Genomic DNA, 13,047 nt, shown 5'->3' with positions numbered 1-13,047 from the left:
AACAAGTTGGTCAAGACTATGTCTTGACAGTATGACAAATACAACAAATGTCCGGTTAAGATTAGTGCAATATAATTTTTTACATCAATTATATATTACACCACAAAAAATAAATTAAACCCAAATTTATCTGATCGACGTTTCCAATGTAATCAAGAAATTGGTACTTTTTTTTACACTCTACTTGGTCTTGTTTTAAAATTCAATCTTTTTGGACAAATTTAAGAATTTTATTGGAACAAATTATTGGAACACAACTTCCACATAATCCAACATTATTTTTACTAGACACTAATGAAGGGATAAAACCGAAATCCAAACTGAATAAATATCAGAAAGAATTCATAAAAATTGCAGTGGCAGTAGCCAAAAAGGCTATTGCAGTTACTTGGAAATCAGATTCATACTTAAGTATACATCGTTGGAAGAATGAAATTTTTAGCTGCATTCCACTTGAAAAATATACTTGTAATTTAAGAGATAACTGTCTGTATTCTTGACTGCACCTTGTTGCAAAACCTCAAAGAAAAATAGTAAATGGGCTTAAAACGACAAGGTCATGCCATTAAATACTACGCTTGGCTACTTCAACCTAGTTATCACTCATCTGCCACCTTTGAACTGAATTAGAAATAATCAACATGATTGCAACTATTAATATAATGGCAAGCCTAATTTTGTTCCTGGCATCAACACAATTGTTGTACCCATTTCATTAATCTTGCAACTCTCCAGAAGGTATGATACACAAAAATATTCTTAAGTAAATTAAATATGTTGAAAAGCAACCAGTGGCCTTCATACTATTTAAATTTCAATAGCCTGTACTTTTCTCAAGAACAGGCTACTGAATCTGTCCTGGATCCAGGATCTATCCTGGCATAGCTCCAAAACAGTAAGGGGCGGGGTGGTTTGAAGAATCACTATCTAATAGGACATATTACTTTAATGACCTGCTTTTCACCCCTTCCTTCATACTGAAAACTCATTGCATCACCTGAATTTCACCTTTTGCCCTCAGTACTGTAAGGGCAAAATTGTTACTAATCGAGAAGTTATCTAGTACAGTTAGCAGGTATTGGCAAATTATTGGTTGACTCATACCCGAGTTCATACACACCTGAGTTTATATACACACCCTCTACATTGAACGCTGCTAAAGAATACATTTCAGTGAACTTAATCCAGATTACAAGGTCATCAATATCATCTTAAAATTATTGAGACACAGAGCAAGGGAAAAAGAATCCAAAGTTCTCTTGCTCACGAACATTCATGACTTCTGGCAACTACATTGGCTGGGGTTCAACTACTGCCCTGGATACTTGGTTTCAATGTCAAAGTTCCTCATTGCCAAAGTGAACACGTATGGCTAAAAATCATCCTTGACTCACTGATGACAAGATGTGCACTGAACTCAGAAAAACACACTATATTCACATCCAGTTGCAACAGAGATTTCAAAATGGGTCAGGTAACTCAAAACAAATCTCAGAACATAAAGGGCTATGGGTAACCCTAGGTAATTTCTAAGGTAAGGACATGTTTGGCACAGCTTTGTGAGCCGAAGGACCTGCATTGTGCTGCAGGTTTTCTATGTTTTTAAAACAGGATCTTATGCTAGCTCAAGATAGATTTTGGACAAGTTACCATAAATACAAGTATAGTTTCTCAGTTATTCCAGTAAACCGTTGTTAATCACCATTTCTTTTAGTTTAACTACTTACCTGGACTGTGAAAGATGTTTGGTGTAGAGCTGTCTCCAAACGCTGAAGCTGTTAGAATCTATGGTCAAGCATTCAACCATACATCTTAAGAGCTGGAAGTTAAAAGTAGGACATTTGCTTCATTTTATACCAACCTGAACAAGACCTATGATGTGATTTAGAATCAGCACATTACACTCAGTGGCCACTTTATTAGGAACACCTGATCATAAATGGAAATATCTAGTCAATCATGTGGGAGCATCTCAATTCATAAAAGCATGCAAACATGGTCAAGAGGTTCAGTTGTTGTTCAAACCAAACAACAGAATGGGGAAGAAATGAGATACAAGCAATTTTGACTGTGGAATGGTTGTGGAATCCTCACCTAGCACCCCACCAGCATCGACGTCCAGCACATAATTCTCCAAAACTTCTGGCACCTCCAATGGAATCCCACCACCAAGCACATCATCTCTCTCCCCCCACCCCCCCACCCGCTTTCTGCTTTCCACATGGATCACGCCCTACGCAACTCCCTTGTCCATTCATCCCTCTCCACTGACCTCCCTCACTACCATCCAGGGCTCTAAACAGTCCTTCCAGGTGAGGCAACACTTCATCTGCTAGTCTGTTGGGGTCATTTACTGTGTTCGGTGCTCCCGGTGTAGCCTCCTGTACATCATTGAGACCTGACGTAGATTGTGAGACCACTTCGCTGAACATCTATACTCAGTCTGCCAGTACAAGCACTATCTCCCAGTTGCCACCCATTTTAATTCCACTTCCCATTCCAATATGTCCACCGATGGCCTCCTCTAGTGTCATATACACGCACGCTGCCTGGCCTGCTGAGTTCCTCCAGCACTTTTTGTTGCTCGGATTTCCAGCATCTTCAGATTTTCTCGTTTGGTGTTTTATTCCTTTTAATTACCCTCATCTACAAACCTACCTCCCCAAGGTTCCAGAAGGATAGTCTAAGTTCCACAGATATAAAACACATTCTATAACTTAGATGCATTCTTTATGGGGAACCCATGACAGTCACCATGCCCAGGCCATTTTAACATGGTGCTGGTGTAGTAAGGTTAAAATGTCTGTACTTCAAAATAAAACACAACTTGTAATTAGGACCAAAATCATTTCCCATTTAATTTATTGAGAAATACTAAAGACTTCATGGAATTCAGACTTACAAACAACAGCAATTGTGATTGATCCACTGATACTCCTCTCACTTTGTCAGTTATGCCACCAGATTTTACTCCAGGTGACAAAAAAAAGAGATATGAAATACAAGTGCAAGCACTTCAGATACACTAGTATCTGTGGTACCTCTCACTATTCAGTTATTTCACACTAATTGTTGCATTTACTTCCATATGAACTGTTCACTCAAAGCTTTATACAAGGAACTTATTGCACACCAATGTATATGAGAATAACCTAATCTGAATCTGAAGTGTCTTCAGTTTGAAAATACACAAACATAACTATCTCCTCATAAGGTGTAAATCAGAGAACATTTTTGAGCATGTGTAGTCAAACTGGCAATAACCTTCTAAAAAATTCTGAAGTTCCATTATAACTTTGAGCAGCAATCACCATTGATCAACTTTAAGAAAAAAAGATAAATCCTGTGCTTGATTACGTGTATTTATTGTTGTACTATTAATAAGTGCAAGACAGTTTGAAATAAAGCATTTTAGAAATCCTATTCAAAAGTTATTATTAATATTTTAAAAGGTAATTGAAAAATAACAATTTATACAATAACAATTTATACAATTTGTTATTGTACTGTTTATTATCCAAATACTAATGTGTACACCAGGTCCGTGAGGACTTTAAAGTGTTTCATCCAATGTCATGTTTTCTTGCAACTATCTAGCTAGTGCCAAGCCATTGTGAGAGGTTTCCTGTAAAAATATCTCACTGTCCTTGGGTTGTAAAAAATAATCATTTAACAAGATATTCATTATGTATGTTTTTTATGATGGTTTAAAGGACTGAGGGGCAGGACTGCATGCTATGTGCCAACAATACTTTTATGCATGCCTAAAGCTCACCACCCCAGTCTATAATATTAAGAGATTTTAGACGAGGGAAAATTACCTTGGTGCAAGCACAACCATGTTGGACTTCTTTTTTTTAAAAAAAGGTCTGTGCAAAACCTCAGAGTTCAGGGACAGATACAAAGTATTTTTCTAAATAGAAATTAAATACTGAGAATGCACTTATAGGAAGAAGCTTGATATAAAAACCTAACTTGCATTTGATTGCTGCAAAATTAGGGTTGCTCACTCACCTCTTTCTTCATTTCTGGAGGACAGTTGGGCGTTGCTCTGGACAAGAAAGAGGGAAAATAGGTGTGTAGTGTAGATTCTGGTTTGGCTCCAAATGCCAATACTTTCAGCTTTGGATAAAGTTGGCGCAACTGATCCTGCAAACTAAAAAAGTTCAAAAATGGTAGATTATCGAACAATAAAAAAAATTACTTCCCTGCTCCCAAGCTGTTACACCACATAGGCCATACTCTTAAATGTTACACGAAGATGCTCTGAAACACACCTTCTGAATAATACTTCTAATTCAGTGCTTTGATAGATATAAATCAGTTGAGAATACACTGCATTTATTTTGCAAAGCAAAAAGGATTACTTTAACATTCTAATGTTGCAGTAAGATATGTAATTTTTAGCTGTCTTTAAAATGGTACATTTGTGACATTGCATAGAAAGTAGCTTGGGAAAGTAAAGCTCTCACATTTACCAATAATATCAATCGTTAGCTTACTTTAAAATTCTGAAATCTTCCCATGTAATGGCACTAAGTATAAACATAGCTAGCCTAAGTACTTCATATGATCTTTTCCCCCAGCTAAGAAATAGCCACAAACTAAGGCAAGTCAAAAGCAGTTTGATACATAGGTGTTCAATAGAAAACTGCAGACTCCAGGATGATGATCAAATACCATTGAGTATATTATTGAAGCTGAGCTGAATGCGTATCTATGAAAACAGCCCAGTTTGGCTGTCATATTTGTATCACATTATTTGAGAATCAGGCTGAGCAAGTATTCAGTTTTACTCTCAGTACTAATTTCATCTGTGCACTTGTGTTGTTTGGAAGAAATCTAATGAAACACACAGTCTCAAAATCAACTTTAAACACAGAACAACTCCAGAAGCTCAAACACAAGGAAATCTGCAGATGCTGGAAATACAAGCAACACACACAAAATGCTGGTGGAACGCAACAGACCAGACAGCATCTATAGGAAGAAGTACAGTCGACTTTTCGGGCCCAGACCCTTCCCAGAAACTGTCAGCTTTCAGACACTAGCATCCAATTCAAATTTCTAACTTACTTGGACGAGAGTGAGTTGTTTGGCATGTATGCAAAGTCCAGCAGTGGGAAAAAATCTTTTGGTCCGATTGTTCCAAATCCTTTGGACAAGTTAGAATGCATCCTAAAGCGCAATTAGAGAGAGATCAAAAGTTTAATCTGTAGCATAAGTGGGATAAATAGCTAATCAGGTAAACACCTGTCAAGTTCTCATTAATATCCCATTTTTCTAAATGACACTTTTCATTCTTAATTGTGATCGAGCAATTAAATGTTAGGCAAGCTAAAACCACAACAGCAACTCAAATGCTCAACAAAAACAACAGTTCTTGTCTGAAGGATAAGATCAAGTGTGTATTCAACAGCAACTCACTGCAATGGCATACATGCTATTAAAAATAGTTGGCGCGTGGCCAAGTGGATAAGGAGTAGATCTAGTGATCTGAAGGTCGCTAGTTCGAGCCTTGGCTGAGGCTGCGTGTGTGTCCTTGAGCAAAGCACTTAACCACACATTGCTTTGCGACGACACTGGTGCCAAGCTGTTTTCGGTCCTAATGCCCTTCCCTTGGACAACATAGGTGGCGTGGAGAATGGAGACTTACAAGCTTGGGCAACTGCCAGCTTTCCATATAAAAAAAACCCTGCCCAGGCTGGCGCCCTGGAAACTTCCCAAGGTACAAATCCATGGACTATCGAGACTAACAGAGGCCTACCTACTAAAAACACAAAAAAGTCAAAAGATAATTTGCTTAAAATCCAAGATACACAATGTACTCCAACAACATCTAATTGGGGAACCAAGTGCATACAAGTTGCCCACAGATGTTGCAAAAAAAGAGCCACTGCCTACAAATGTAAGATTTTTTTTTAAAAATCTTCAATTACATCACTTTTACAAATCAGAGTATCCTTGATTTCTAAAATAGTTTATGCTGGAGATTTAAAAAGCAGCAATTTAAGACAAAGCAAAAAAAAAATGCTACGGATGCTAGAATTCTAAGCTGAATCTGCAGATTGGGCAAATTGAAGGATCATCAACCCACAGTATTAACTCACCGACTTGACAACTTTCTAGCTTTGTTTATTATTACAAGGTGCACTATCTTATCCGTCTTATTAATTCCATCTGTCTTTGCCCATTTTTAGCAACATTCTGTATACGATCGCAGTCTAATTGATATTTCCAGGTTTGGATTGCAATCAAATCAGAATTCAGCAAGTTACCCAATAGGCCACTATTTTCACTGGCTCACAGACACCACACCAAAACATGAGTCATGACTGCAAATAAACACGACTTTTAGAATTAAGGCAAATCATCACCAACATCGGGCAAGCCATTTTGGAATGAAAATGTAAACACTTAAAATCTTAATCTGAAAAGCAAACAAAGCTAGTTTTGTTCAGGAAAGAAGCTCCACCAAAATTCTTGTTCAAAAACAAAAAATGGCAGCTTAAAACATTAGCTGCTAAGGTGCTTCACCACCACAGATGAAAGATTACTACGTGCCTGTATATGAAAAATGCTATATTAAAGGAATAAAAACATTAAAGTACTTATTGCGTCTTCCTACTATTTAACTTAAGGGCGACACAGCCAACCCTATTAAGATCTACAGTCTCCACTAAAGTTGATGAAACCCTTTTTCTTAAACCCCTGTTCAATAGTCTGTTTTGAGACAGCTTAATTCTGGTAGGACTGCCTTCAGGAATTTGACAATTCTCATTTCTACAAATTAAGCAAGCCAGCTATACTCTAAACTAAACTCATGCAGAGGCTAAAAGCTTTCACCAATTTAATTCTCATAAACTTACACAAAGGGATCTTGTATTGAGAGAACCCAACAACAACAGCAGGACAGAGTAGATATGTTTTACAATTGAGAACTTAAATTCACATGCTGAATCCTAAATTCATTCTACAGTTAGGAAGAGAAGCAAGCAACTCAAGTCCTTTGTCATTTAACTATATGGTTATATACACATGTATAATGTATATAGAAATGAGACATTTCTTTGAAACAGGGTGCAAAGCACAGTAGTACACATAACACAATAACTTCTAAATGCAAGAATAAGATCTATAGAGGAATCACACACATACAAACTAAAGTACATTATATTAAATATTGTTAGGTATGGAACAGATTAACCAGTGACACTTTGAATACGATGCGGCAGGGAGTTCAGAAGCCTAATGGCCTGGGGGAAGGAACCTTCTCATTCGAACTGTTAATTGTTTTCTTGCATCGTAGTCTCCTGCCTGATGGTAGAAAGTCAAACATGATGCTGGATGGATGGCTGGGATCCTTAATAATACTAAGAGCCCTTCGTACGCAGCTCTCCTGCTAATTGTTCCTGATGGAGGGTAGGAAGACTCCCATCATCCTCTCAGCTGTTCTCACAGTCCTTTGTAAGAAATTCTGCTCCAGTGCCCAACTGCTCCCACAGCAGATAGAGATGCAATATGTCAGGATGCTCTCAATAGTGCTCCTGTAAAAATGCAGTTGAGATGCGGGTGGGGGGAGAGAATGAGAACTTGTCAATCTCATGATGTGGAGGCGCTGCTGTGCCTTCTTGTTAAGGGAAGTGATATTAAAGGGACCAGGTGAGATCATCCAAGATGTGAACTGCCAGGAACTCCATGTACTTAACTCCCTTTTTGGAGAAGCCATGTATTCGCAGAGGGGGATGGTTCATCACCACCTTCCTATTTCCTTTTGTCTTCTCTACATTCAGGCTTAGGTTGTTCTTCTCAAACCAATCCACCAGCCGCTCCACTTCCTCTGCATACTCTTCATTGTTCTCAATAAGGCAAACCTGACAACACGGTTTGGGCTGGAACCAGTGACACAGTCACACTTCAGCAGTATGAACAGTGCCACCCACATGGACTGACTGACTTTACAGTTCCCCCATCAGCATCTGCTGTATGATTATCTTTATTCTTTACTAAACTGAATACATCTTGGACTCAAGGCATACAATGACAGATATTGTAATGGGTTTTCAAAATTTATAACTTGATATTTATGTATACTCACATTAGCAGTCTATCCAAATAGCAGATTGCAAAAGCAGACAGTGCTTTGATGCCCAATACAGGAAGCATAATGTTAAGCCATACTAGAGAGGAAGAACAGAGTAATCTTCAGATCAAACTATGTTGTAAGAAAAAGAATCACCTGCACTAAATTTGCTTTAGATCTAATATATTTTGTTATTATTATTTGAAAGAGACAAGACAAATGAGGGACAAATTTAGACAGATAATCAGTTTATTTTATGGAGTTTCAAATAAGAATTCCCAGAAGGTTGAAAATCAAAATGTCAGAAACTCAAAAAGTTTATAAAAATATAGAAAACCAGAGTTGTCTAGCATAAATGGCCAATCGTGCTGCAGACAGATGACAAAGTTACCAAGTTTTCTTTCCCCGTTATTCTCGATAGCTTGGAGTCAATGGCCTGTCATTAGCAACATAAAAAGCATAAATGTGCTACTGACACATTAACCCATTTGATCTCACTGTACAAGGGAACCTTAACTGATGAGAGATATCATGGCTTGGGTTAAGAAAGAGGAAGAAGCATTCACTGGATTTAGGTCAGGGATGAGTGAATTCCTCGATAACTATGAAAAGATTAAGAATGTATATAACAGAGTAAAGAGGAGTGCAAAGAGAGAGTATGAAAATTATTGGGCAGGTAATGGTAAGGAAAATCCCAAGAAGTTCTGTAGCCATACTAAAAGGGTGAGGGAGTAGGTCCCCTCAGAGAACAGCAAGGCCGCCTATGCCTCAAGCTCCAGGAGGTGGGTGGGATTTTTTTAAACAAACAGAAAAATCACTATTGCTCAAGAAATAAAGGAAACAAGTGGAGATGTTTTAGAGATCATTTATATTACAAGACAGGGCATATCTGCAGCCTTACAGTGCAGTAAGATAGGTAAATCCCCAGAGCCTAATTGAGTGCGTCCTCAGACTTTGTGGGAAGCTGAAGAATTGCAGATGCACCTACAGTATGTTAGACACTGATGAAGTTCTCAAAGCCTGGAGGGTGGCTTAACATTGGTCCATTGTTTAAGAGTAACAAGGACAAAGCTGGAGAACTACAGGATAGTCAGTCTGAGATCAGTAGTGGGGACATTACTGGAGGGAATCCTGAGGGTCAGGGTCTAACAGCATTTTAGACCACAAAATATAGGAGCAGAATAATGCCATTTGGCCCATCAAGTCTACTCCACCATGCCAGTTATCCTCTCAGTCCCAATTTGCTGCCATCCCCCCCCCCCCGCCCCCATATCCCTTCATGTCCTGACCAATCAAAAAATTATCAATCTGACTTAAATATATCCACAGGGGAATAAATTCCACAGCTTCACCACAACTCTGGCTAAAGAAATTTCTCACCTCCATTCCAAAAGGACATCCCTCTGTTTTGAGGCTGTGGCCTCTGGACTTGCACAGCCACTCTATCAAGGCCTTTCACCATTCAATAGCTTTCAATTTTGATACACATGAGAGTGATTAAGGAGTCAGCATGACTTTGTGTGAAAGTCATGCTTGATGTACCTTCTAGAGTTCTTTGAGGAAGTAACCAAAAACTTTGACTTGGTTAGGCAGTGGAAGTTGTCTATTTGGACCTTAACAAGGCCTTCAAGGTTTTACATGCCAGGCTGATCTCCAAGGTGATGTCCCGTGGAATCCAGGGAGAGCTAGTTAGGCAGATTCATACTGGACCCAGAGGTGGAAAGCAGAAAGTGGTGGTTGAAGGTAGTTTAGAGCTAGAACCAGAAGGCCTGTAATAGGGAGAGGTTTGCCAGGCTGTCGTTATTCCTAAGAAAATCAGAGAATGAGGGGACACCTTTCAAAAATGTTTATTAAAAGCTTGAGTAGGGGTTCACAATCTTTTTTTATGCCATGAACTATTAAGCATGGACCCCAGGTTGGAAACCCATATTAAGAGGGATACGAACTATACACAGGAAACTGGGATCAGTTGGGTGGGGACTGTGGACTGTGGACTTGTTGTGGCTTTACTGGTGCTGTATGACTCCAGAAATATTCCTTTCCATTACCTTCCCTACTACTGAAAATTAATTATATCCCCAGCTCCTTTCCCAGTACTGAATGGTTTTGGGCTTGAAACAATAATTTTTTCTACAAGTGCTGCCAGATCTGCTGAATGTTTCCAGTATTTTGAGTTGCTGAACATTAAAAAACCGCGAAGCTTATAAACCAAGATCGAGAAAGAACAAACAAATTAATAGTATTAAGCCAATCTTTCCCATTTTTGCACTTCCCAAGTTAATTATGATTCCTTACCTTTCAATCCTTCAGCCAAATCTGTTCCTGCTTGTCCTAGAGCCCACATGATGGTAAGGCATTTAGCTGGTTTATTATATTGGGATCTCAGCATTTCTAGGTACTGAAAATTTTAAAATTTACTATTTTATATTTGCAATATAAACTAAAAGTTAGAGCACGAAGCTTTGTAATTAAAACAAAATTGAATCTCTTAACTATTTGCCTTAAAATTTGATGTTTACTTACTAATAACAAAATAATAAACATCACAACCTTATTACCCAAGGCCCCGAAGGTATTCACAGTAGAAATCATTGAGCAAGTGCTAAAAAGTATCACTCAACCTCCCAATGTTAAAGTGTTCTGAAGCAAAGCAAATTGAAACTTATGCAAATTATTCCAAATGGTCACAAATCTATTAACACTTATTAAACAATTTGATAAAAACCCAGAAATACTGCTTCCTAATTTTCCCCATTCATGCTATAAACAGCAGTGGATGTTCTGCAAGTGTATGCAGATCTTGAATTGGAACATGTATTTACAATTCAACTGGTCAATTCCAAAAGATCTGCATATACTTTAAACAATCATTTCCTATAATATTAATGCAATTTCATACTTTACAAATCTTACACAAATTTGTTTAAAACTTGTCATTAACAATACATCAACCGAAATATGTCAGGAGGAAACAAAAGGCCCCTTATGTTATTTTCAAAACAGATGCAAAAGGAAATGTCAGAAGAGTCGGGGTGGGGGGAGGTAGAGAGAGAGGTAGGATAGAGAAGGAAAACAGTCAGGATTTATTCCACCATATCAAAACTAATGATCTAATGCGCAGATCATTGCTGAAATGAAACCCATCAACCAGCTCTTCAAAATTCTGATTCATCCAAAAATTTCCTCACCTTTGCATTATAACAGTCAAACATCAAATAGAATAAAATTGTTTTTTAAAAGATAGTGGGCAGATTAACCCAGATCTTCAACAATCAAATATGATAAATAATATGGTGCAATCAATAGGGATTAGGGGAAGAGTGAGGAAACAGCAATACAGACGGCCCTCCTTATCTGCAGATTCCAACCGCAACCAACCGCAGATTGGGAAAACCTGGAAGTTCTCTCTCCGGCACTCGTCGTTTGAGCATTGTTCGTCTTGTGTTGTGAGCAAGAGGAAGGAGTTTAAGGCTAATAAGGGATGGCTGGCTAGCTATGTAAAGCACTACAGCCTCAAGAACTGAAAAGATCACGGGAGAACAGGGATTGGCTGATGCCAAGGCGGCATCAGCATTCCCAGAAGAGCTACGATGGTTGCGTCTGTACTGAACATGTACAGACTTTTTTTCTTGTCGTTATTCCCTAAACAATACAGTATAACAACTATTTACATAGCATTTACATTGTATTAGGTATTATAAGTAATCTAGAGATGATTGAAAATATACGGAAGGATGTGCGCAGGTTATATGCAAATACTCTGCCATTTTATATAAGGGATTTGAGCATCCGCAGGGGGTCCTGGAACCAATCCCCAGTGGATAAGGAGGGCCACCAACTGTATGTTGTGTACTGAAAGTCAGTCAGTGAACTTCATAACGTGTATAACTGAATTGTTTAATGAAGTTCCAGATCTGCAATAAAGACAAAATGTGAGGTTGACACATGAAACAGTAACATTTGAACTAATTTGCGTGCATTCAAGGACAGGTGGTCCAAAAATTTGACACAAAAAATGTTTACAACCAATGGGAAAGGGAGGTGGAATACACTGAACAATTGCAGAATCAAATCTTTGGAGATGGCAGATATCGGCCAACAATGTGTCCTTAAAAGCGTGGCTTTTCACCCACAAGACAAGGTATTTAATAGAGCAAGTAGCAACTTTAGTTTAACTAGTGCAAGACAACACAGGTTGTACTCAGTCCCTTCCCATTTTTCTTCATCCAAATCTATCTTAAACCTGTATTCCCTCATTCGTACACAAGTCCAATGTTTATTAACGCTTTAACTAGTGGTTGTAAATATTTTGTTTAGATTTGCAATAAGACAACATAAAACAAATTTGCTTACCTTTCCCAAATTTGTTGTTGCAATTTTAGGTTTGTCTGCCAGAATAGCCTGAATACAAATTCTGTAGCCATGCAGAGATTCACCTGAAAGCAGCAAATTTATCTTAATTAAGTATTGGCTTTTTCATTTAAACGTGTATTACAAGGATGTTCGTCAGTCAAGTCCATTGAACAATATATCATTGACCATCCATACCTACTCCATTCCATTCCTTACCAGTTCAGAAACAGGTAAAATGATAATCTCCTCTCAACCAGAACTCTGAGCCAAGACCAGAAACTCCACAATGTGATTAAATTAAACAATTCTAAAAACTACAAGGTATATCATACATGGAACAGAAAGTCTTCCACCTGAAAATTTTCACTTAGTAATGCTTAGCCAAACGTGTACTTGATAAGATCACGCCCTTACACAAGACTTGGGCATCATCTACAGCCAGGCTGAAAAGTTACTTCCATCAGACCATTAAGCTTTCTTAACAAGGTCGACAAAATCTGTACCCAGCACCACCCAGATTTAAACACCTGCCAATGTCTTACAGCATAATTAGCATATAAATCTTTCCTCTCTACTACAATTCTGTGATCCACTACTGGAATCAAATACAT

At 38.1% G+C, this 13,047-nt stretch overlaps 1 protein-coding gene across 1 annotated transcript in view; it reads right to left on the bottom strand.

Annotated features, from left to right (window-relative positions):
* The window catches only part of tmem214 (transmembrane protein 214), a 37,437-nt gene that overhangs the window by 13,306 nt on the left and 11,084 nt on the right, over positions 1-13,047 (bottom strand). The window contains exons 5-10 of the mRNA XM_059981736.1: positions 12,437-12,519; positions 10,379-10,481; positions 8,099-8,180; positions 5,077-5,178; positions 4,015-4,156; positions 1,728-1,819 (exon numbers count right to left, since the gene is read on the bottom strand). Coding sequence (XP_059837719.1) covers positions 1,728-1,819; positions 4,015-4,156; positions 5,077-5,178; positions 8,099-8,180; positions 10,379-10,481; positions 12,437-12,519 — 604 coding nt within the window. The remainder of the gene's footprint in view (positions 1-1,727; positions 1,820-4,014; positions 4,157-5,076; positions 5,179-8,098; positions 8,181-10,378; positions 10,482-12,436; positions 12,520-13,047) is intronic.

This window comes from Hypanus sabinus, chromosome 10, assembly GCF_030144855.1.
Source record: "Hypanus sabinus isolate sHypSab1 chromosome 10, sHypSab1.hap1, whole genome shotgun sequence".
NCBI lineage: Eukaryota > Metazoa > Chordata > Chondrichthyes > Myliobatiformes > Dasyatidae > Hypanus > Hypanus sabinus.
Note: the sequence above shows the minus strand (reverse complement) of the source record. Positions and strands in the feature narration are given on the sequence as shown.